At 46.5% G+C, this 24,602-nt stretch overlaps 3 protein-coding genes across 16 annotated transcripts in view; all 3 read right to left on the bottom strand.

Annotated features, from left to right (window-relative positions):
- INSR (insulin receptor) overlaps positions 1 to 6,721 on the bottom strand; it is a 55,291-nt gene extending 48,570 nt beyond the window's left edge. The window contains exon 1 of one of the 2 annotated variants that reach the window (XM_054181704.1): positions 6,361 to 6,721. In XM_054181704.1, the coding sequence (XP_054037679.1) occupies positions 6,361 to 6,442 (82 nt within the window). In that variant the 5' untranslated portion in view covers positions 6,443 to 6,721. Of the gene's footprint in view, positions 1 to 5,201; positions 5,382 to 6,360 lie in introns of those variants that run through there. The other variant, XM_054181705.1, reaches the window with a different exon arrangement.
- An 8,233-nt stretch (positions 6,722 to 14,954) lies between these two features.
- On the bottom strand, positions 14,955 to 19,264 carry USE1 (unconventional SNARE in the ER 1). 3 transcript variants are annotated; one of them, XM_054181663.1, is made up of 8 exons: positions 19,112 to 19,264; positions 18,875 to 18,924; positions 18,393 to 18,471; positions 17,688 to 17,840; positions 17,437 to 17,455; positions 16,678 to 16,708; positions 16,267 to 16,429; positions 14,955 to 16,034 (listed from the first exon to the last, which is right to left on the bottom strand). In XM_054181663.1, the coding sequence occupies exons 1-8, from the start codon at positions 19,211 to 19,213 to the stop codon at positions 15,852 to 15,854; spliced, it is 780 nt and encodes a 259-aa protein (XP_054037638.1). In that variant the 5' UTR covers positions 19,214 to 19,264; the 3' UTR covers positions 14,955 to 15,851. The 3 variants fall into 3 exon arrangements, with proteins under 3 accessions (XP_054037638.1, XP_054037639.1, XP_054037640.1); XM_054181664.1 differs by lacking the exon at positions 17,437 to 17,455 and having other exon boundaries at positions 17,693 to 17,840; XM_054181665.1 differs by lacking the exon at positions 17,437 to 17,455 and having other exon boundaries at positions 17,717 to 17,840.
- A 631-nt stretch (positions 19,265 to 19,895) lies between these two features.
- MYO9B (myosin IXB) overlaps positions 19,896 to 24,602 on the bottom strand; it is a 45,061-nt gene continuing 40,354 nt past the window's right edge. For 7 of the 11 annotated variants that reach the window (XM_054181644.1, XM_054181651.1, XM_054181650.1 and 4 more), the window contains 7 exons: positions 24,039 to 24,144; positions 23,168 to 23,299; positions 22,526 to 22,649; positions 22,020 to 22,067; positions 21,379 to 21,518; positions 20,957 to 21,084; positions 19,896 to 20,806 (listed from right to left, as the gene is read on the bottom strand). In XM_054181644.1, coding sequence (XP_054037619.1) covers positions 20,367 to 20,806; positions 20,957 to 21,084; positions 21,379 to 21,518; positions 22,020 to 22,067; positions 22,526 to 22,649; positions 23,168 to 23,299; positions 24,039 to 24,144 — 1,118 coding nt within the window. In that variant the 3' untranslated portion in view covers positions 19,896 to 20,366. Of the gene's footprint in view, positions 20,807 to 20,944; positions 21,085 to 21,378; positions 21,519 to 22,019; positions 22,068 to 22,525; positions 22,650 to 23,167; positions 23,300 to 24,038; positions 24,145 to 24,602 lie in introns of all 11 variants that reach the window. The other 4 variants (XM_054181654.1, XM_054181655.1, XM_054181649.1 and 1 more) reach the window with 2 other exon arrangements.

The following is a 24,602-nucleotide window of genomic DNA, read 5'->3' as shown; positions in this document are numbered from 1 at the left end:
GGAGAAGCCTGCGGAAAGGCACGCTGCTCGGCAGCACGCGGGTACAAACCAGCCATGTCCCTGTCCTCTCCAGGTGAGTTCTATTTATTTTTTTAAGACTGCATCCACTTTAGGGATTCTCTCTTTTGTCTATAGCCGAGCCCCCCGCCCCGTCGAGACTTAAAAGCACAGGACCTTTACTCTTTTTGTCACTGCATGTAAAGCTCGACCACTCTAAAATTACCATGTCACAGCTTCCAGAAATCACCCAGCGATAATCGGGCCTTACCAAAGCGATGCAGAGACAGATGTTGAATAGCTACGACTGCCTGACTCCTCACGGTTTTACACAGACCACTGCTGTGTGCATTAAAAATAAATTCTATGCAAATGTCTTAATGACTTTTTCAAAAATTTGCTCCACTGCAATAAAAAAAAAATAAATCTGGCAACACTAATATAGGATTTGGAGCAATGTTATTGCCCAATGGGATTTTTTGGCACCGTATCCAAGTCGTTTCATAAGTTGCTTTCTGGAAGAAAAAGCTAATGCACACGGTGCCTCAGAGATGATCAAGGATGTACTTTTTAAAAGTGAGAAAGCAAATGGGATGGACCAACTAGCGGCAGCCCCTTTGCCCCGTGGAAAACTGCAGCCACAGTGGAAGCAGGGCAGAAAGCTGCCTCGCTGCACACCCCAACCGCGGGCCAAAAGAGCGAGAGATGCAGTTTAAGTGCCCTGCATATTTATTTCAAACAATTAAGACAGGTATTCCCGAGGAAGCAAGTGCGTGACAGTGCGGGCCAGTGGCTTCTTCATGAAAGGAGAAACAACAGCAGGACAAATAAAACTCCAACATTCAACGTACAAGTCACTGGAGCAGCTAAAACTATCTGATAAATGCAAAATCCAACGTCTCGGTTCTTACTGGCCGCTTGCAAAATACAGCACGTTAAGGCGGAAACCCACGACAAACTGCTGTATCACGGCACGACGTACTACCTGCAGTAATGTGAACGTCCACAGCTGACCTTAAGGAAAGGCGAAAAAATACAGCTCAACTCGCCAGCCTAAGAGCTGCTTTGCAGAGTGAAAGCTCCAGGCTCTTCTTGTGGCTCAAGGCCACAAAACGCGTATACGCACCAAGTGTAATTATCTGAGCCTTTCATCATTTCGACTATAATTAGGTAAGTCACCAGAAACTGGCCACAAGCTGGCCCCCAGACAACCCCTTAATCCCCACAGCTCCCCCCGCTCCCCGAGCACGGCCGGGGAGAGACGGCCGAGCTCGGGAGTAAACAGCACAGCATTTTGTGTTAAATAATCACATAAATCTACCGGAGCTTGAAGTACACATCCACAATCCATCAGCTGTTTGCATTTTAGAAATATTTTTGTATTTTTTCACCAGCTCTCATCCCGAAGGCACTGTCTGTAATTAGCGCTGCCAGCAAAGACCGGGCAGGAGATTCCACACATCCTGGCAAACCAGGATGTGACACGAGTTTGTTCAAACTCCGCGGCTTTCAAAGCCGAGCAACAGCGACGTAATAAACCGGCACGTTGTCTGCTGTGCTTGAGGGGTTCCGATACCGGGAGCTTCTGCTCCGGTCCTTTGAACGGAAGGCAGCGTCAAACACCGATGATAGCCCGGCGTAGAAACTTAGGAGGAATTTAAAACAAATTAGAGGTTTGTTTCTGAAACAAACAATTGAATAAAAGGCTACCATTATGGTAAAGATAAGTCTTTATCCAGATTTTTTCCGCATTTAGACAAAATTACACTTAAGAAATATTTTTCATGTTCTACTTCGGTTTAGTTTCTAGGTGATAAGCACCACCGCAGCATCTGAGCTCCGTTTTTTTTACCACCTCAAGGATCAAGAAGAATAATGAAGAGTTAGGAATATCTGAAACAAAACATGCGTTTTTGTTGGGAAGGTTCTCGATCTTTTCATGCTTTCGAATTCCGTTCAGCAGTTTGTATCTTCTGTTCTTGCAGTAGCTGCTTAAGTCACCCCATAAATTTATTGTTACCAAGACAACAAGAAGCAGTTTTAAGCAAAGTAATAAGTGTTTTTCCACAGCTTCTCTCGATAGTATTTCTTCTGCGGGGACAGGGGAATTAATCAATTCAGCATGAAGGCTAGGCAGGTCTGATCCATGAAGGAGGAGAGCAACGCGGAGCAGTCAATTATAAGATGGACAACCTGGTTTCAAAAAACACTTAGATCAGCCTCCGGGAAAATAAAAATCTCAAATTGATTCTCCGGTAGTAGACCCAAAGCTACTCCTGGCCAAACTACTGGCAAAATCTCTACTGAACATAAATTCAAACATAAATGCCTAAATTTCAGCAGAAACGGGCCCCACGTCCAGCAGCACAGCGTTACGCTGCCAGAGAGGAAACACTCCTCCATCCCCAGTTACTAAGCTATTCAAAATAACTTGAAATAAATAAAATCATTATAGAAGTGTTTCATCAGACCCCCGAGAAACAAGCTGCAAGGCACGCGTTTTAAAAAACAAACAAACAAAGAAACACCAAGATGCCAAGCCTCTAGAACAAACTAGTTTGGTAACGAGCTGGAAGTACGGTCCAAGGAAAGGAGATCTGGTGCCAGGGCAGCTCTCGAGGTCGAGGGGAAGAGCTGGCACTCGGGCCTTCTTTATAGCAAACGACGTGGATACCAACCCGTAACGATTCACTGCTCCAGCGCTCGGGCTCTTCAAGAGGCCAGAGCAGGATAATGGAAAGATCGCATGCTATTTAAGACAACTATTAGTTAATTCTGCACTTCTATAGTGTTTGCTGCCTACTTGAATAAAGACATTATTTAAGAAAAATTACACTCACTTGGGCCAAGCCGAAAGCTTTGCGATTCTATAGGAGTTTTGACTTTTAAAAGTGGTATTAGGAAACTGGAAAAAGGACTTTCGGGTGTTTCTTGGGATAACTGCTGAGACAGGAAAACATCCTGTTAAGGGACAGGTTACCAGAAGGGACCGTCAGGCAGGTTCTAGCCTGCTGCAGCAACAGCTTCATAAACATTAAAGTATCTAATTGTGAAATTTTAGTCTTTAAACTTCAGTTTTCCACCTCAGCCATTTAGATCCGAGCAATGAAGCAAATCCAGAGATGGACTCAAATAACCTCCGGCCCCTCAGAAAACATCTCGGACGCCCGTTCCCTGTCAGTAGTGCAGAGCGCGCTGCTGAACGGCGGCAAACCTCTCATGGAGCTCACTCTCTGTAACACCAGAAGCACGCATAACCTCAAACCTGGCCGCTAAAGCCTTTGCTCTATCATGATGCTCTCCTCATTCAAATCAGAACAAACCCCACGACTCGCAGCGCTGCGCTTCCCATGCGAAGCTAAAGGCAGGGAGGTGAAAGCGTCCCGGGAGCACAGGAGATGACGGAGGGTAACGGCCAGAAGCGGGTGCCGACAGCCCTGAGATCCTCCCTGCTTCAAAGGGAGCAGGAACAGGTTTTACACGTTGCCAATATCAACATAAATTATATTCCGCAAGACAGTCACCCCAAAATTGACCTCCGGAAAGCTTACGGGTGTTACAGACTACTCAGAGAGAGAGTCAGCACACTCCCTCTCCTGAAAATCGCGAGGGGACACACCGGGACAGCCCCTGAGGGCAGCTCTTGCCCGGTTTTGATACAGCCCTGCTCCGCAGCACTTACCCTTCCTACTTTGTGCTGCTGTGAGCAAAATTTCCTTCTAGATTGAGTATCTCAACATCAAAAATTAACACAGTGTTGAAGTGGGACAAGGGACCGCTCTCTTAATGAGTTTACAAGCACACAAAAACCCTGTATAAGCCAGAAATAATAATTAAGAAGCAAATTATTTTAAAAGGCTATTACTAGAGGAACACGAAGTGAAATTGGTCCCACCTGATCTAGGCAGAGAGCTCTCAGCGAGATTTCTAACTCCCACCATCAGCAGTGCCCAAATTTAGGCGAAGAGTTTAGGAGGGGAGGACGTGTACTCTAAACTCTACTGACCGTATTGATTAGTTTCCTACTAATTACAGAAGGAGCCCAAAGCAGGCTGCTCAGTTGGCAGATGCCTAAAACTAGGAGAGGTAAATCCCACCCTAAATACCACAGCTAATGAAGTGACGTGCGCGAGTCATGTGTGAGATTTATTACAAGAAGCTGCATTATGTTTACGCCGTGATTAAGAAAACCCAACACACAAACCTGTTTTTCTTCACAAAATAAGATATACGTATCCCCATTTTATACACAGTCAGTCTCCTTTCCTTAACCCTTGCTTCTAGTCCTCTCACCAACTTCTGAACTCACCAACTAGCTTCAGCCACATGTAAAAGAGGAAGAGAACACTCATTCCTAAGAAGACCCATGAAAACTGAGGATGGGATAAGGAGGAAAAGTTCTGCTTTTACACCCAAAGGATGCTCTAAGCGTGAACTCAAACCATCCGCCCAACCGCTTACACACATACCACAAGCTGCCTTCCCCCAGCCTCTTACCAGCCATGGGCTGGAAGACGTAAAGCCAAGAGAAAAATACGGGGCACATGAAAAACTACGTTCGGTTGGGCTCAGGGACAGGGCCAATACTGTCACTGGGGAGCAGCGTTATCACGGGGCATGTTTGTAGAGAGCGCAGGACCCAAATCTCCAAGAAAGCAGACTTGATTAGTTCCGTTGCTCAGGGAACAATTTGTTTGCTTATGCAACTATTGTACGTGCATTCACCCTGCGAGCCACGCTGCTGCAGGCCTTCGCGTTACCCTGTTCTTTTCCACCCGCGCAGGAGCGCTGCGGGATCTCAACGTTCTCAAAAAACCGAGCCAAACATCAAAGTGGCTGAAAACCTTTTGAATTAGGGACCTTATCGTCCAAACTGTCTGTAAAATACTTCAAAAAGCAGCTGCATGCATGAAAGATGCAAAAACATTCCACCCCAGACTCTGCTTCAACATCCCGTGCATCGCTCCTGTTCCTCCATCCATGAACTGTAGAGTATATTTTCCTACCACGTCGCAATATAGCGAAGATTATGGAATTAAGATCTCTTGCAACCCAAAAAGCAGAATGTCATTTAAATAAATAAATAAATAAATAAATAAATAAATAAGAAGCTTCAGTGTAGTAGTAATGACAACGTTTTCAAGTTAGGAACTGCTGGGCTAAAGTTGTACACGTATTTATTATTAGTGCTATATGTCAACCACCTTTTCCATTTCTCCATTGGTAACGGGCAGGTCCGTACGCGCTCGCCAGCTGGAAATCACCCTCCCGAGTTAAAACCGTACCGCTGGTCCCTTTTAAGGCTTCTGATGTGAAACCACGTATGAGGAGGAAACCGAGGTATTTTTGAAATATATAACTTGTACGATTGCTGGAGACAAGAGACTGTCCTAAGGGTAGGTCCTGCTTTATTCCCCGAATACCGTATACATCTCAAACCCGCCCATCACTGCATTGTCTGTATTTGAACCGATTCTTTTGCTATTGCCTTTTCCGATGGGAAAGCTAACGGGTAGGCTATGGATTGTCTATGAGACAGACAACTTATCTATCCAGTTAGCCCTCTTTAAATAAATACTTTTATTTAAAAGAAAAATAAATATCTCTAAACATCATCCAAAAATAAAGCCTCTAACTAGAAGCATTTCCTAAGCAGGTTTACTTAACGTAACCCATCAAAACAGCTTGTAAGGCTTAAACTCGTGTCAGCCGTGGATTTAACAAGCTTGCCACCTCCGACACAACATCTTCTATTTTACAAGCCCCTGTTTAAACACCGCTCCCAACCTCCGAGCTCCATCCCCCTCTAGTACCCGGGGATTTGAAAATCTACCTAAAAGTATTCCCGAGGTTAAGGGCAAAACCTTCGCCCCGCTAAACCCCCTCAGGGACCGGGCTCGGGGCGCTGCGCCTCAGCCCCTTCCCGGCAGCGAACCCTCAGGCGAACCGGGGGGAGCTGCCGCCCTTCCCGGCACCGTCCCGGCTCCAATCTCGGCCGCCCCCGGGCCCTCCCTCACGACCCTCGTTGCCCGTTTGGGGCCGAAAACGCCGAACCCGGGGGGTGAAGGTGACCCGAGCGGCTCTCCCCGCGGGGAGGGCGGCGGGCCCCGCTCCCCCGCGCCGCAGGCCCCGGCCGAGCTGCCACAGCCGCCGGCCCCGCGGCGCGGCCTGGCCCGGCGGCGGCGGCCGCCTCCCCCCGCGCGTCCCCCGGGCAGGTACAAAGGGTAACAGCGCGGCGGGGCCGGGCCGCCCCGCGCCGCCCGTCTCGTCTCCTCAGGGCGCCGGGGCCGCCGCCGCCCGGGCCCCGCCGCGCCACCTGCGCCCCCGCCGCCCGCCTAGGCCGCGCCCCCGGCCCCGACTCACTCTCCCCGCGGCTCCGGCCGCACCAGGCCGCCAGCACCACGGCCACGGCCAGCGCCGCCGCCGCCGCCGCTCTCGGTCCCATGCCCGCCTCGTTGGAGAAGCCGGAGCCGCCGCCGACGACTCGGCGCGTCCCGGCGGGGGCGAATCAGAGGCGTCGGGGCGGGCGCGGGGGCCGGCCCCGGCTTCGCATCGTCGGTAAGAGAACAGGAGAGCCGCCGCCGTCCCCCCCCTTTTATAACGCCCGGCCGCCGGCCCAGGAAACGGGGCGTCCGGCCCCCTCGGCGTCGGCCCCGGCGGCCCCTCGCAGCGCAGGCCGGGCTGGCGGCTGCCTCCCTGGCCGGTAAACAAGGGGCTGCCCCCGTCAGCTGGGAGCGGAGCGGGGCGGCGGCAAGAGGCGGCGCGGAGCCGGGCAGGGGACGGGACGGGGCCGGGGGAGGAGCGGCGGCGGCGGCATCCACCTGCCGGGGACGGCCCCGCTCAGGCCGGGCAGCGCCCGCCCGCCCCGGCGGCGAGGGGGGCAAGGCGGCCGGCATGGTTCCTGCTGTGACGGCGGGGGGAAGAGCGGCCCCGGGGGGAAATTGTGGCCTCGGGCGAGTGAACGGGAGGGGCGGAGGGGCTCTGTGCCGGCGGGTCCCGGCTGGGGACGGGGCGGCCTCGCCCCGAAGCGTCACGGCTGCGCTCCCCCCTCCCGGTGGAGCCTTGAGGATCCTCCAGGTTGGACCTTCGAGATCATCGAGTCCAGCCATCGACCCAGCGCTGCCCGCACCCCCGCCAACCCACGGCCCTCGGCGCCGCGTCTGCCCCTCGCTTAAACGCCCCCGGGGATGGCGGCTGCAGCGCTGCCCGGGGCAGCCTCTGCCGGCGCTCGACAGCCCTCCCCGTGAAGGATTTTGAGGAGGAGGAATTGCCCCAGGGGCTCCCTTTACAGCTGTCTCCTACTAAATGGTACCACGTTCAGTATCAAAAAGCCCAATCCAAACAGCCACTTCTGATTTCCAGTTGTCTTTAGCATTTGGTGCCTTTTTCTCCATTTTTAATCATCTCTGCGTTGTAGTCATGCTAAGCCGTGACAGTACGTTTCCTGGCAACTTCCAGTAATTTTATCTGGCACTTGCTTTCACCCATTTCTGCAAGATACTGAGTTATAAACTGCTGGAATAAAGCTTTTTAAATTCAAAAATACTTGGTAAATAGACATTCTTCTTTCAGATCTTTCCCCCACCGTCTTCAGCTTACAAAGATCTCACTTCTGCATTACATTTCCTGCTGAATGGGCCAGCGGCTCCCAGCAGGTCACTTCGCATGGGCTCCCTTTTCTAGGCACAGAATTGCACTACGAGAGTTTGCGCTATTTTAAATACTTTGTGTTACTTTTCCATTTAAAGAATGGCTGCAGTTGTCACAGGGACATTACGTGGTTGTGAATGGGAGGAGGACTGGTCTGTGCAATCACATCTTTGATGTTCTTTGAGGTTTCCCAGTTGGATGAGGTAAGGCTGATGGCCTGATTCGACTACATGGCCCCAGCGGAAGCAGTGTTAGCTGTGACGGTACCTGCAGCACGAGAACTTAGCATTTGCAAACTATTTAAATGCTTAGATGAAAGGCCCCGCGTAAGCGGGGATGCCTTCTCTGTCATTACAGCAAAAGCTGTGTGTCTGCACAGCACACGAGCTGTTGATTTGAGCCTGTTGGTGCGTCAGAACTGCCATCATGGCAACAAATTTCCCCCACATTTCTCTTCTTGCTGCCATTTTCTCAAACGTACTGCTACTGACAACTCACGAGTGCAGAAGAGACTCAGAACCTAATGCATTTCCCTTCAGAATACTTGAGGAAGTAAGGGCAGTTAAGGAATGGAAATAACAAAACTACGTGTTCTTGCTTGCAGATTAACCAGCTTTATGACTACAGACTTCGCATAAAACAGATAGAGCCGAACATCACCCCGACAGCTTGGGCTACGTGGAATTTATAACCTGACTGTAATAGCAACCTACTTTTGCTTACTCACTTACGGTCTTACTGCCTTTCATGTAATAATGATATCAGCTTACAGATTGGCACAGGAGGATTAAAGGCTACAGATTTATTATCTTTCCCTAAAATACTATTTTTAGTTTCTAATTACTGATTAAGAACATCAGGGTGCAATCTTTCCAGCATCTTTCACGTACACTCACTGCTATGTATTCATCATGCTACAGTACACTAGGTTTGCAATCAGATAAAACTACAGCAGCAATGTGGGCGCTAAGGAACTAAGCCAGCACCTGCTTACTCAATTTTTTTCCCTAATAACTGCACTGCAGGCTCCTCTCTAATTTCTGATTCAAAAAACTACTAAAATCGCTAGCGTGATATATTAAATATGACTCCTTTCTTCAACCGCATTCACATTTCTTTCTCCTCTCCGCAGATGTTTCACAGTTTACTTAACTTGCAAACTGCTGGGGTTCATTTCTGAATTCTCCCAAGAAAATAAATACAGAGAGACTTGAAATAGAGGATATCTACCTGTTAGACCCCACAAAGACGTATTTGTTTGGTTTTGGTCCATTCCTTAAATAAATCTCCTAAGTATCAACTGCCAGGGAAGGCAAGGGAAATGGGTATGGAACTTCGAAATAATATCCTGTTTTCTAACCTTTTACATTTTTTCTCTTTGATGCAGAAAATTATCTATAATTATATACCTGAACAGTGTACACTTGCCGAAGGATATTCTCCATAGGACAAAATTTGTAAAAACGTACAAACAGTGTAAGCCAGGTAACGATTTGTGTCTAGAGAATGCTGAGTGTGTTTGGAAGGCAGGGATCTTTTCCTTTTGAAACTATTTAGAAAACAAGCGTGACAAAATTTTTATTGTACTTCCAGAGCTGGTCCCCCACTGTGGTGTTTTCATGAAAACACACCTCAGTTTTTGTCATCTTTGGCATTTCAGGGGAGGTAATACAGAGTAAAAGTGCTATGTACTACACAGTACGCAAGCAGTACTTCACAAGATAATGCAGTGAATTTACAAGGCCCATCAAAAGCCTTGTTCCTTTTGAAATCCCCAAAAAGAGCCGTCCCAGGGATTCATCTTTGCTCTACGGTCGCTTCACAGCTGCCAAGAATCACAGGACAGACTAAAAGGGTACAAAAATGCCAGAGAAATAGCAATTTAAAGCTGTGTGTCTAGTGAGTGCCTCCTTATAAAAGGTGCGCGATGTCTGTAGGGTCAGTGATCTCCAAACAACGGCTTCCACTGTGTAAACAAACACAGGCCCTTATTCTTCACTCATTAATGTAAATATACAGAAACATAAAGGTTAGAATAGCCTAGGGCTATGGGCATGTTGTTGTCATGCCCAAAGCTGGTTCGGATTATGTTCCTTTTACGTGGCACGTCTGGCACGGCTTCGAGTCCCGAAGAAGGACTTTAACATATATTGTCACCTGAAAAAAAAATTTCGGGGCCCAAACCTTGCACTAGTTGTTTGGGGTTTTTTTTGCATTCTGCGTGCACTGGTCTAGTGTAGCCCACAAGGGCTGAAAAATCTTTCTGGAGCTGCGTCCCAAACCTCCTTTCCTGTGAGACTGGAAACATGGGGTCGTAGCACTCTGCCTCACAAATGCCTCCACATGAAACAGCTTCGGTGGACTTCCTAATTAGATCCCAGCTCCTCCAGATCAACGACGCTAGGAATTGAAGTCCTTGGAAGCCCATCCCTGGCGGCAACATCCCTAGAGGAGGAACCACCTTTGCACGAACAAGTACGAAAGATGACTTTGCAAACCAGCTCGACGTTACTCCCTACCTTCTGAACGGGCTGAAACTGCCAGCTTTATCATCATTTTCATTTCACTTTGCCCCGCTCCAGTTAAAGATACGACAGACCGAGCTGTTTAGGCACCAAGAATGCAGTTCTCCGAAGCCGTACCGCCAGGGCCCGCTCTCCACAGCGGTGCGGGTACGCTAAATCCAGCAGTGTCTGCACGTTACCCTGGGAGCGCAGTCACATCCTTGTGGTGACACCACCGCCTGCGGGGAGGAACACAGCGTGGCTCCCCAAGAGACCGCACGTGCTGAAAGCTTCGTGTCTTGAAAGTGAAATGTACCTTTCTCTCATGAAACACACACTGGAACCGAACACATGTGTGGGTGGGGGGAGTTTGGGTTGGTTTGGGTTCTTTTTAGCCATACAAAAGTGAAGTTCTACGCTAATGAATCACAAAGCTTTGCGCCCAAAAGGAGCTTTAGAGCATTTGACTTGCTAAAAGATACATTGGTAGTAATTCTGTTTTAAGAACAAAACAGCTGAAAACCTGTTCAGTGAGCCAAAGCCACATGGCAAGCCAGCAGGCTGAGCCGAGAGTCAGAATCCTCACCTTCTGCTTCGTCCATCGTTCAATATGGCCTTTTCTTAACAAAAGGCTGCAACTGCCCGGGTGAACAGTTACCCGGTTGCTCTATTTTTAGTGATTTGCCAAACGTGCTTTCCTGCTCCCAAGTTTCTCACCATGCAGCACGCACGTTATTCAGCCTCCCGCCCTTTGAAGATGCAGAAGAGTTGCTGTTGAAGCCAACAACAGCCAAGTCTCTGCATCACCGGCAGGATGTTGCTGTAAAGGCTACAGAATCGACCTCTCGGTGACTAAACCTGAAGCTGAGAGTACAGAAGAGCTGACCTTGGAAAATTTATCTCATCCTGTTTGGAGTCACACAGAACCATTTGCCAGATCTCTTAATATAAAATATTTCACGTCATGGATTGACAAAGTTCCTTTCTTACCCTTCCTTCCGTCCACACCAAATCCGATAAGTGACTGCTCTCGTCTCGACGGGAGAAAGCTCGGAGGATGAAGATCCGGTCACTTGACGCGCTAAGGACAGAAATCCCAGGATTTTTACTGCTGAAACAGGAAACACTGTCAGATCCTTCTGGAGAATTCTATTGTTACATTAGCAAATACAACCTTTGCCCAAGGTGAAAATGGCAGAGGGCATCTCTCTGCCACACGTAGTTCAAAGAAACTGGAGATGAAGATGCAAAGGAAGTCACAGCTCTCCACGGCCTACCGCAGCGCTGCCTCGCTTCATCTATTTTTGTCCCGTTTCTGGGTTTGTCCAGTTTGATTTTTGGATGTCACAGAGGCAAACGCACTTACTCTCCCTTCCTTGTCAGAATATTTTTGCTTTAATTCAGCATCAAACTTTTCAACTCGAAAAAAAATTTAGACTTTTCTTCATTGCTACAAGAACCACACGACAGCCAGCATCTCCAACCTGTCTCTAGCAAGCAGGGCCCAGCTGTGAAACAACCAGACAGACCTATTCGGCCTTCAAACCCCTCCAAGTTCCTCATCCACCATTCTGTCCTACGGCTTCTCGTGGAACACCTAAGCCAACCCCACGTCGAGTTTGCACAACCCTCTCGGCCGCTGCCAGGCGCGCTCTTCTCCATCAGTGGCCGCAGCAGCGCCACTCTCTAATGCGCAGCATGGGCACATCGTGCTGCCGGCGAGCAGGTGGCTACACCAGTTCTCATCCGCGGCTCACCACCCCGACCCCCCGGCCTTTGTCTCTTTTTTATTTCCTGACGCTAACGTGTGTTTCTGCTGATCGAGAGTCAGAGGTGGAGGGACAGCCCTGGGGGCAGCACAGGGGAGTTCAGCAAACCCGAACTGTTTGCTGCACGCCGCTTTATCTCACTTTTCGCATTTTGGACAACACGGAACTTCTAGTTCCCGTTTTGATAACCAGTTTGTTCTGTAGCTAGGAGACACGCCCTTTCTTTGTAAATGTTACGAATCGGGCATATCTGATCATTATTCACTAACTGCTGCTGCTTCCCACTTCCATCTCCTATTCGGAGGTAGCGCTCATGCCAGAAATGTCACGGCGGTGTCATGTGGCAGGTGGTATTGATTTAGCCAAGTCGGGTTTTAATGTCACTCTTGTTCAGTGGGAACACATGGCGAGCGCACACCGAGCCTCAGCAATGTGGCAGATCAGGACAAGAGCTACCAGCCAGCCCCGCGCTGGGCTGCGGGACTCCGGAATGGCATCAGCACTCTGGTGTAGACCAAGAAATTTGATTATTATTTTCGGCTCCCATCTGCTATATTATCATGGTTAACATTTTTTTCGTGCTTGTAACTATTAGTCAGAAGACTTTGATCCTGAGGTTTCACATCAGGTTTACAGCAGAGACGACGAGGAGAGGCGACTTGCCTGGTGTCAGGTGGTGAACAGTCAGGAGCAGAACCCCAGGCTGTCCATTCCGTCATTTTCACCCTTTTTTTTACAAGATACTGCCTTTTGGCAAAATAGCTGCCAGTCTTGGAAAGCTGCTCACAGCCCATGAAGTCTGATAGACAGAGGCTTTGCAACGTAAACCCCGGGGAACGTATGCCCCAAACAAGCCGAGATTACCCAGGAGCCACTGTATACAGCTCCTGCCATTCCTGCATCCTTACAGCCTATCTACTGTAAAAATCCTTCCAAAACATCAAATCTAGCTGTGATTGAGGACGCTGCTTCAACATTAAGTACCATAATACGAGGTGTCTCTGTCACCAAGAACGTTTGCCAGAAAAGCTCAGGCTGACCCATAGTTACTGTTGCTGCCAGGCTTGGAAGCGGTGCATTCACCGGCCTGACACGACCCAAGTCTCCAAAAGACTTTTTAAATTTTTTTTACTTGCTGCCTGAAAGTAGGTAGTCTGCCAAGAAGCCAACCGAGGCCCAGCCCTACGCCTGATAAACATCTCTCCATCTGGATTTCCCAAGCTTTTGGGAAAGTTAAGCAATTCTCACTTCACAATGTTTGCAACTCTCACAGAAAGCTATTTCTATATATATCATTATTCTGTAGAGAAGCACGTCTGAGCCCGCTGCCATGAAATGGAGCTGAGGGCTGAAGCAGCAGGTCGTACAACCACCACTACACATACACTAGTCAAAAATAAAAACTGTCACTCCGTCTATGAAGCGTCACAAAGCCTTGAGTGATTGTTTATTCTAAATACTACTGGCACTAATCTTCAAAGTGTTCTGGAATGACTATAATTACTAAATGAACTCAAGAAAAACCAAAGACTGCAACTGCCAGTTGACAAAACAGCCATTGCGCGCAGGCAGCCTGCCGGCCACTGAGGCAATTAATGCGTTTGGTTTGCCAGGGCAGAAGGTAACATTCTTCCAGCGGGTCAGAGGTAACCAGCAGCTCAGTGCAGCGCTGGAGGCACTATGCTCAACGGTCACGCGAGATAGCGCGGAAGGTGTTAGGAGTTACAGGATTCAATCTCGGCTCTGGCAGCGCATCCTTCAAAATAACAAACACCCATGAAATGTCAATGGTCAAAAGTTAAATAGCAATGTGTTTCTGAGCCGATTTCCTAGCAGGCTTCTTTGTAAAGGAACTGCTGTTGACTTGGAGGGTGGATATTTTCTTGGGGGCAAACTATCTCTAGTAGTTCCCTTTCAGGTCTTTCCAACTGAACTTCTAATTTGTAAAAGTGCCAAAAAGTTACAGCCAACGCATGGCTGATCGCAAAATTCAGCTTTGTCTGCAATGATGCACCAAATCTTTTTCAAGCTGGAAAAAAAATTTATTTTAAGTAATAAAGGGGGAAAAAAATATCTTATAACCAATGAAGCATTAATGTTGTATCGTTCCAATACCTCTCACACACAAACCATTCCAGCACTACATTCAACCTCTGCTCTAAGAGAAGAGCTCAGCACTGAAATGCCTGCAGGGAAAGTAGTAAACAATTAGAATTAAAAAAATAATTTGGTGACACAGCATTCACTAATGAAGCACAATGAAATGTCAAACATTACAGTTGAAGAAAAACTTCTGGGAAGAGTAGAAATGTCCACGAACAGATTGCTACAACTACACATTTCTATAAAGTAACAAGTTTCCTTGAACAGAACGAGCCTATCGCATCCGGGAGCAGCTAGAAGAGCGAGCCGTACTTCATAGTATAATCACTCATTTGATAATCCATAAGTGAATGGCGTAATGAATTGCAAACATCCTGTTAAATGAACAAAAATACTTTATGTAAAAAATGTTAACTGTCTTCATTAACACAGCTGTTTTCGCAAAGAACAATTCTGAAACGGAGCCGCTACTTTGGGATGCATTCAAAGAAGCAGTCGGATTTTCGTAAGAACTCAGTTGTGACAAACAGCTCTTCCCCACCTTCCTCTGCTGCGGAGACGAGCAGAGAGGCCCAACACGCCCCATCTAGTGGTTCACAACAGCAACAGAAAGGGCAAAAGAACACCTCTGCTGCTGCGGGAAACCGCACACAGCTACCACCGCCACCACTTTCCAAAGTAAGACTCCAGAAACGACAGCACAGATGCGGAATGATTTGCTTTTAGCTTATCACAAGCACCTAAAAATGGCTCTTACATTGTCACAAAACCTTGCTTTACTGCAGGCTCTTTATTTTTTCCAGCAGTAGCAGTGTTTGAAAAATACTCATCCCAGTTTATTTCATCTCTGCTTTATCGTAGCGACCTCTTAAGAATACCCGTTTGACGCAAATGCCCTTGACCAGAATAACTTGTCTCAAAAGGTAAAGACTGAATTTTAATTTATTTATTTTTATTATTATTTCTGTCTTGAAGACACCAGCCTCCTTTGCCCTCATTTTACAGTGAAAAAGTGTTTGCACAGGCGAGGTCTATACCATACGGAGAGTACTGTGTGTACAATTCCATGGGGCCAGGGCCACAGTGTTTTCTTGATGCAACAGCATCAACACAACAGACAATGAGTAAGTGAGAACATTTGCGCATACAAAAAAGGGAAGCAAACATTGCAACAGCAAGCAGCTTTAGCCCTTCTATAGAAAGTCTAAACTGCAGAAGATTGCTAGGTCCAGAGTCCCAAGTACCCATCTGGGAAAAAGGTGAGCCTGAGAACAGTGTTACCTGTTGATACTCTCTGAATCTGAGCCAGGCAAGCAGCTCAATGGCAGCATTCTCTTCCTACACCCTACAGCTGTGTACGTACAGAACTGTAATTAAATATCCTGTTGGCAGCAAGGTCCTACTTCAGTACAGTAAAGCTGTAAAGACAGGAAAAACTATAAGACTTCAACTGTTATTTATATATTTGTATTGAGTAAACGCCTTTTAGGAGTCGGAACATTTGCCACAGCTACACTAAAAACAGGGGTGTATCCATCCACTGAGGAACTTGTCAGCAGCTCCCTGTAAATTGCTATCTTTATCCTGGTTCTCCCCCCAATAGACAACAATATTCACTGAGTTAAAAAAAGGAACCAAGTATCCAAGTGTAGAAAGCCTTCCCCATGAACCCCTTCACTGCATCCAGTGATTGCTCAAGAAAGCGATGCACAGGTAGGCCTTGGACAGCCTCTTTAAGGACAAAATAGGTGGCAAAGAAATTGACTGCTGACAGTCACCATACCAGCTGAGCTTTCCAACTGCACTCTGGCAGCTCAAAAAAAAAAAATCATTTTAGTTTGGGGAAAATTCTGATAAAGAGAATCATGCTGATGAATATAAAACAAACTACAATTAACATTATCCATAATAGCCAGTTGACAGATTTCTTTGCGTGCTGTTCCAGGCGGTCAGATTCATCCTTGAGCTTCTCAAAGTTCTGGTCTGCCATCCTGAGAGAATGGGACAGCGTCTGGGGAGCAAAGAGAACAAACAGCTTCAAACTCAGACTTGAAAGTCCTGAATGCTATTTCTTCCAACAGAGACAAGGTTCAATTGCACTACAGAAGCAGACAGGTATCGCCTCCAAGTCTCCCCACTCCAATCTCACCTGGAATCCAGTTATAGGTACACTATTTAACATACTAGCAACTTTAACCTTCTGGGTTACAACACTGAGTTTATAGCACTTTAATATGCGCTACCTGGTTATCTTGTTTTATCACATTCTGCGCAGCCAGCGTGTTGTTTTTGAGACTGCGAGCCAAACTTAGCATTTCTTCAGCTAACTTCTCCTGCATATCCTGATGGTGCTGTAGCACAGCGTCCAGCTCGACTGCTGACTGCTTCTCATCAGATGCGAGGCCTCTGCAAGAGGATAAGGAAAAAAGAAAAATAAATTGCATTTGTACTTCCATGTGGATTGATCTCCCAAGGTCTCCCCAGACTCTGCAACTCTGACAAGACAACAAGAACAGTTAAATCAGTTGAAATCATTATGTTTAGGTGTCTATCAGCAGGCCCTTCACCCAAATGGAAGTACGTCTGTGATTTAAAGGTCATTGTGAAAGCAGTTCCCAAAACACTCAGCATTGTAAGGAAAAATTTTGACTTACTTCCGCTTCCTTATGTTTAACTCCTCAGAATCTGGAAAAAGAATTAAATTTGTGCTTTAGCATGTTAGAAATTCCCATGCAATCATAGGCTAAACAATTATTCCGTAAAGGATTTTCAGACATCCAAATCCTACTTGTCCCTCTGCCCCAGGGAACATGGATTTCAAATGCCTACCTGCTTTCCACAGGGAAAAGACAACACAACATCAAACGCATGGTGCAGAGAAAAAACAGATGAATCATATCCCCGAGGGCACAGTTTAAGCCCGTGTGTCTTGGTGTTCTCTTTCAGGACACGTTAGATTGGCCTGGCTCCAGCCACTGTAGCAGTAGCTATGGAAACCGCAAATTAATTCCTACCAGTTCCCTACATGAATAACATGGCTGTATATTCAAGAGGAACTGAACAACGCCTGCTCTAAGCGCCTAAAATCACATGATTTACTCAGAGCAGAAGAGAACAGGAGCAATGATAAACGTAAATTGTCTTTGCTAATTCTATAATTAGAATGTCTGTTTCTGTACAAATTCTAGAAAAATATGTTCCTGCAAGTCCCTGCTACCATACTGATAAACACCTAGGCTTTCAACAGTTAAAGTTTTTGTTTATGTTTGTTTTTAAAGTCTGCTATCCTGAAAAGAAGTGAGCCACTAAATTAAAAGTACACTTTGGCCAATCTCCAATACCTGACCTTCCTCCTCCTCTCCCTGTAAGACTCAGGTTAACTGAAGTTAGAGAAAACAACAGATTAAACTTACCATCGATGGCCAAGGGGTCCTGGGAGGCAGAAAGAGAAACCAAACAGAAGATTACAAAGCGCCACTGATAAGAGACAGTCCTCCAGGCCTAGCACAGTGCCTGTGCTCAGTACTTAGACTATCCAAACCAGAGAAAGGTGACTCCCCACCCAGCCTGGGACACAGCTGAGGCACAGCCACCAAAGGCAGCTGAATGCAACAGGAGACAGTCTATAAAGTAGCAGTAAAGAAGCAGCAGCACCAAAACATACTGTACCAAGCAGCTCACTCCTCATCTTGCCTGTGCAGCGAGCCTTTGTCTGCAGATGAACTGTTTTAGTAGCTGGGGTTCTCTCTTTGGTTGTTGTAGGGGTACGTCCAGGGGTCAAGAACTGATTTGCCAGAGCCTTTTCAGTTGATGAAGACTGTGAGTAGGAAGAAGCAATAGAAAGTCATGAATATCCCATTCTACAGTGTAAGGCCAACTGGGTGCGTGACCAATAAGGACGCAGGGAGCACTTCCACAGCAGCTTCCCAGAGAACAGCAAAGTCAGTCTGGACAGCAGCACTAACTGCGTACAGCAAAAAACCAAAGAACTCATTAGTACCTGCACTAATTGCGGTACAGCTTATTGCCATTTTGTAGCTCTCCAGATGCACGTGGTACCATCCAAAAGGGGCACGAGGCCTAGAGGACAGTACCTGTATCTCACGTCAAAGCAGCGAGGAGGATGTAGGAAAGATGTACTTTGCTTTTGGAAAGGAGGACAGAAGTTTCAGTTTCCATACAGTACCCCCTTTTAACAAAATCCCCAAATCCAATGTATTTATTAATGTTTTTACAAGGACTGCCTGATAAGATTTTAACAAGCGTTATTTTGAGATGTGAGATAAAGGCAAACACAGGAACCTAGCAATGAGGTGAATATAAAGCAGAGAACACTTAAGTCTTTTCAAGCTGAACTGGTAGATCTTACCAATTTTTCAGCTTCTAAAAGTCCCTTTAGGAAGTCCACTTTGCGAGAGTATTCATTCAGCAGCTCTGGAGCAGGCTTACTGTTGGAATTGAAAAACAACAGAATGAAAACCAGAAGCTATCAGTATTTTCTATTATAAACCAACACTTGGTTCTTTTCAAAGCAGCATCTTTTCACAGAACTAGGCGCAGGCTAGGAACACGCTTGCAAATTGCCCTTTCCAAGGCAGGGCAGATGCTGACAGCATGGGGCACAGACCGACATGAAGGGAAATGTCCCCGAGAACACACAGCGCTGCACAGCCCCTTGCAGGCCTGTGCCACGGCTGCTCTGCGGGCACAGCTTCTCCCTCACCGAACGATATTTCCAGAGGGAATCATACGCACTACTGTGGTGTCTGTGGGCTATGTCTGTCTGACAGGTAAGAGTCTAATGGAACCACCAAGGCCACCCGCCCGCCCCAGGACCTCAGAGCCACTCACCTGGACTGCTTCTTCAGCTCCCGGAGCATGTCCTCAAGAGCAGCCACGTACTGAGGAGAAAAAAAGCTGTTAACCGACAGCACGAATAAGAAATGTTCTGTCTGGCAGAGGCCGCTGCACGGCTGAGAGGCTGGAGTTTTAACACTCCACAGCACTCGCTGCCTCAGGTTATTTCGAGGGGCCGAACCGCGCTGCTGCGGGGACGGAGGGGCAGGAGGGTCCCGGGCCGCGCCTCACCTTCTCCAGCCGCCACTCCTCGGGGTCCCGCCGCTCCGCCGCCAGCGCCTCGCACCGGCTCAAGAGACGCATCAGGTTCAGCTCCAGCCGCGTCGCCGCCATGGCGGACGGTCGCCAGCGGAAGCTGCCTCAGCGCCACTTCCGGGCGGCGCGCGCCATCTTGGGGCGGGGCGGGAGGCGCTGGGCGGGGCTTTACTGGAGCGGTTTTATTTAAAAAACGCCCCAAAATCGGAACAAAGCCCCAGACAGACGGCTGCTGCTCGGGGCAGCTGCAGCAGGGCTGTGGTGACACCGCCACAGCCCCGGAGGCAGCACCAGGGCGTGCCCGAGCCGTACTCTTCTTTCCCTTCAACATGGAGCAGGGCCCACAGAGCTGGGATTTCAGAGCAGTTCTGGGAATCACAGAATGCTTTATGTTGGAAGGGACTTTAAAGATTACCCTCATAGTGAAAAATTTCTTCCTGACACCTTATCTAAATCTACCCTCTTCTAGTTTGAAGCCATTACCCCTCATCCAGAGCCTGCTTCAGAACATTTTAGGTAAGATGATGGCACCTTACCCTCAGGGGCTTCACCTCACAGCTGGGGAGCCGGGCACAAGCCTCCAGCACTACAGCTCCCTCTGCTCCAAGAGCACCAAAATGCTCTGAAGTGACAGGGCAGGCTCGGCCTTAGTGCTTCCTCAGTGCAGAGAGCCTTCGCAGTGCTTTATAAAGCACTGACAAAGATCACACGATTCCGATAAAAGGCTTCCTTCAGAAGAAATTGTTAGACAAGGCAGACATTGATAAACTAACACATGTATTTTTCAAAAGTGCAATGTATTAATAAACATTTTTATATATTTTGGTCTCAGTTAAGGCTACTACAACATTAACAGTTCTGTAAACCACACAGAAAGTTGTCATAAAAACATAAAAAAAAATAAGGCAACACACATTGACCCACACTCACTGTTGGTCCCATTAGAGTCCATTGTAAGGCAAATGGAAAAAGGCATGGCAGCAGAATCAGGGGACTTTTTTTTCCTGTACACTCAACGTAAGTTTTACGTTCTACTTTCTTTGCAGGGTTTTAATTTAAAGTGAAGAATATTTGCTTTAAACAACCTTGCTTAACCCTTACAGTACTGTATGTTTCCCAGCTGCCTTCCCCAGCAGCCACTTAAAAGAACATGAACAAGTTCACAGCCTTCAAAGGGTTAAAGCCAAAGCTGCAGTCAACTTCAAAAAAAAGTCCAGACAGCTTAAGTATTTCACTTCTCTATACAGGGAATGTGAGAGAAAGGGTCCGAAAACCTCCGTTTTACTTTTGCTGTGGGTTCGTATTCATCCAAGAGTTCCTGAGCGTGGGCCGTTGCAGACCCTTGTGCAATGTATACAGAGTGGATTTTATCAGTTCGCCTTGCTGGCTGCTCCCTTCGTCTCACCACTATTTGAGACTCTTCGTTAGCTGAAATCCCGCCCTGAGATTCTGTACATTTGAAAATCCCAGGAGGAAGTTTTATATTTGCTGTTGGCATCACTGGAGTTCGACGGGGCACTTTAATCTTGGACAGCGTTAAAGATGATCTGTGTCTTGAAGCCAGGGATGCAGAGGAAGAATTTGAAGAGCTTCGCAAAAGAGAAGGCACTTTGCAAATGTCTTTGGCAGGCATACTGGAGCTCTGAGCATGGCAGTGTAGTCCAATAATTGCTTTAAAGAAACAAGATACTTAGGTACTGAAAGTGTGCATAAAAATGTAACTTGATACAAGCAACTGTGACCAGATAACATCTGGTCACCTGGCTGTATGCAGTGAAAGATGTAGAATAAAAAAAAAACACACACTACCTTAATACTGACCTTCGGTATCCATCCGTCCTGTTCTATCTTCAAGCAGGCTCTCTGTGCTTGCTGAGGTCTCGGAGTCTACGTTTTCCTCATCAGAGCCTCGCTGATCAAGCTCAGGTAACCGGTAAGTTATATCTTCCCTACATCAAAACAGAGATTTTAGCACTCTAGAAAGGCAATATCTCTCCTACAAGCAACTTTATGCAGCAGATATTTCAGAGGTAAGCCTTCCCGCATGTAGTCATTAAAGATTAGTTCTCATAGTATTTTCTCTCAACTAGTCCTATGCATTTTCCTTTTCACCTTCATAAAGGCTGACAGAATCAGCTATATCATTTTGGACAAGAAGTATACTGCTTTACTATCAGTACTACCTCCAACTGCAAAGGACATGACCTACAGAGAGATAAAGGGTTTTCAAAGCTGTGACTTACTTTTCTTCTTTTATCGACTGAATGCGATCAATGAGAATCTCCTTTTCCCGGTTATCGGCTTCAGAAACTTCCTCTTCTTCATGCAGCGAGTCCAGTTCCAAGTTGCCACTCTCATTTCCTTTGACCTGTGAGCTTTTACTCTGCGAGGCAAATTTACGTGTAACACTTCAATCATAAGGTACACAAGTCTTAACTGTCTTATTAAGTTGCAGTGTGGAAGACAAATGAGCAGGACAAATGAAGGGCTGACGGAACTGATGGAAGAGCCATTAATTATCCATACAAATGTTTCAAAAAATAATAGAAATTTTTCTGTTCACCCAATTTCTGGAGTTTTGTTACCCTTTTTGAAGTACAGTAATTTGATTTGCCAGCCTCAGCTTAGTTTTAGTAGTCACTTATAAGTAATATTATTGCTTCCAATACAAGTTACATTCAGAATGTCTATAAAATACCAGTCATGACAGAACAGGTCATCAGCCCTGCATGCAGTCTGGGGAGAAAGTTGCACCAATACATGCAGTCTCGATTGTGCAAAAGAGTAATTAAAACCAAAGTTACAATACATGTAAGTATTTTAGTCATGCAATAGTACCATAAGAAAAAAAAATCATGCACTCAAAGACAGGCAGTGTACATACCCGCATCCCCTCATAAGGGGAAGAAAACCCAAGTTTTACAGGCCAGAGCTAGAGAGAGATGAAGACCAAATTCACTATAATGTGGCTTCTGATCAGACAGAGTTTGGTTTGTTTTAATCATAAAAACAAAAGAAAATGTGTATTTTTCCTAATAGAACGCAGCATATTTTGTCAACCATCCACCTCTGGAGTGAAGGATCTCCTTTGCTACATAAGAGACTCAGCAATCTTAGTTCTACTGATTGAATTATATGGGAATAGATTTTGACCACTACAAGAGCAGATCCCCACCCCTTCACCCTTCATTTATCAGACTCCAGTGCAGCTGTATATTTAGCTCCTACCTACAGCTTTGGGCAAGTCCAAATCCCTTTTCTTCTTATCTTGCAATCGATCTTTGACTTACTGAATGGGATGGACAGGATAAGTAGCACATCGCTTCCCAACCAACTGGTGGGATGCTTTCTGCTGGATGGTGTGGTTCTGTGGTTTATTTCAACACTTACCGTATTCTGACGAAGCAATGAGAGTCGTCGAAAAGCGATGCTCTCAGCTGCTTCCAGCTGATTTATCTCATCCATTTTAATCTTGTATTTCCTTATCTGTTCCTTTATGAGCATCTCTACACACCTGGACAAAAGGGCAAGAGTTTATTGAGCAGACTCACGCTATAAAAGCTCTAGGGACAGCCACAGTGGGACAAAATGTCTCTCCCAGCTTGGAGATGTTTGCCACACACACACGTGGATGGCATGCGATCAAAGTGCCTCCGTGCATGCCTTACAAGGGGTAGCACTGCATGGTAACAGGGTGAAGAGTCCAACACGGCAAGCAAAACAGGACAGACTGTTACAGGTAATGGCAAATGTTCTTCCTGGGATACCTAAGCCTCCCACACTGACTGTACACAACGATGGTAAGCAAACAGACATTACCATGGCTGCTAACTGCTTCTGCTTCTTCTACCTGTCTTTCCTGTGCTGGCACAGACTGGCAGATACAGAATGAGCCTGCAACCAGAATTTAGCAACTCTTAACCCTCAGTTTTCTCAGCTTGATGTGAATAAGGCTGTAACAAAAGCAGGTGACAGTACTGGCCTTCCATCATATTTCAAAGTCCTACTTTGCAGCAGACTGCTAAAACTTACATGGTTGTTTTTGAAACATCCTTCATGCTGGTTAAAGGGTCAGAGGTGTCAGGACAACGCAAGAGGCATGGAGCAAAAACAATGGCCAAGGCATTGGGTGACATACGGTTGACATCTTCTATCAAAGCCACTCTGAAATTCAATGTTCAGGAAATGAAAAATAAAAAAATTAAGCAAACCTTGCTAGAATACAAGCAATCTGACCAAGCTTCACCAGAGTTCCCAAACAACATGTAAGGAGGCCCCTAGGGTACTAAGCATGTACAGCAGTTCAAAGAAGTTTTAAACATATTTCACATCTACTAAGTAGACAAAGTTTCACACAACAGAAAAAGGAACAGGAAGCCACCCAGGTTAAGCTAGTTTGGTAGCCTCTCAAAGCATGCCTGGTGAGTCAGTGCCTCCTCTTTAAAAATCCCTTTTCCCTATGTTCAGAGGGCCACTTGGAAAATTCCCAAGTTCCTTGGATAAGAGCAGCCCCTTTACCAGTACCACATATCCCTGCTCCTAAGATTAGCTTATGCGTGAGCATTTATAATCCTCATGCAGCCCCTACCAAGTTCACTAGCATCCTCAGTTCTCTGTGGACCTGTCTGTGTAAACCCTGTGTTCAGACGACTCACCAAGTCTTTCAGATCTACCTCGTCTTCCAAGTTGTTCTTACCTGATTTGATACAAATACAGCAGATGGTAGAAGTAAGCATGCGTCTGGTTTTAAGCACAGCTATCAACTTCAATTCTTTCATTTCTAAACCAGCAGCATGATCCCTACACTGACGCTCAAGGGGTTTAAGATTTTAGAAAGCTTCCAAGAGGGACTCGGAAAAGTCACACGGGGTTTCTCTCCAAATGAAATAATTAAACTCATTACTTGACCAGATGGAAGATGAGTCGCTCCAAGGTATTATGATTTGCTTGTGGCAGCTGTTCAAGGACACTGTAAATGGCACAGAGTTGCTCCTGTTTTTCTGGTAGTTCTGCACAAGGGGAAAAAGCACAAGATCAGAATCACCGTGCAAGGCTAGCAGAAAGCACTTTCTGACATTGTCTCAAACTGTCTGCAACAGGTAAGAGAATTAATGCTTAGAAGTTACACTATTTCATTTACCAATTGTTATAACTAGATGTTAAAGTACCCCTCACGGCACGGCAATTTTCCTGCTTTTTCTGATGCTGCTGATGTTAGCAATCTTTGAGTGACACATGATGATCTCCAATAGTATTTAGGGTGCCTTAATCCCACTGAAGAAAAATGAATGTAAAGATTTGAGATATCTGAATATCTAGGTCTGTTTCAGAACATCAGGATGAAAAAACCACCCTGTATGAAAGGAAACCTACTCACATGCTCGCTGTTTTTAAGAAGAGTGATTGTATAGTGACATTATGCTACACCAAAAAAAAAAAAACCAACGGAATTTTGAAGGAAGTAAGC

This window comes from Rissa tridactyla, chromosome 22 (genome assembly GCF_028500815.1).
Source record: "Rissa tridactyla isolate bRisTri1 chromosome 22, bRisTri1.patW.cur.20221130, whole genome shotgun sequence".
Taxonomy (NCBI): Eukaryota; Metazoa; Chordata; class Aves; order Charadriiformes; family Laridae; genus Rissa; species Rissa tridactyla.
Note: the sequence above shows the minus strand (reverse complement) of the source record. Positions and strands in the feature narration are given on the sequence as shown.

What these genes read in the sequence shown, in the direction of transcription:
- USE1 (XM_054181663.1), bottom strand. Translation starts at nt 19,213, where the DNA reads ATGGCGGCGACGCGGCTGGAGCTGAACCTGATGCGTCTCTTGAGCCGG. An exon ending in AGGAGTGGCGGCTGGAGAAG is followed by an intron (nt 18,925 to 19,111) that starts GTGAGGCGCGGC and finishes TTTTCTCCTCAG; the next exon opens with TACGTGGCTGCTCTTGAGGA. An exon ending in TGATAAAACAAGATAACCAG is followed by an intron (nt 16,035 to 16,266) that starts GTAGCGCATATT and finishes TTTGCTCCCCAG; the next exon opens with ACGCTGTCCCATTCTCTCAG.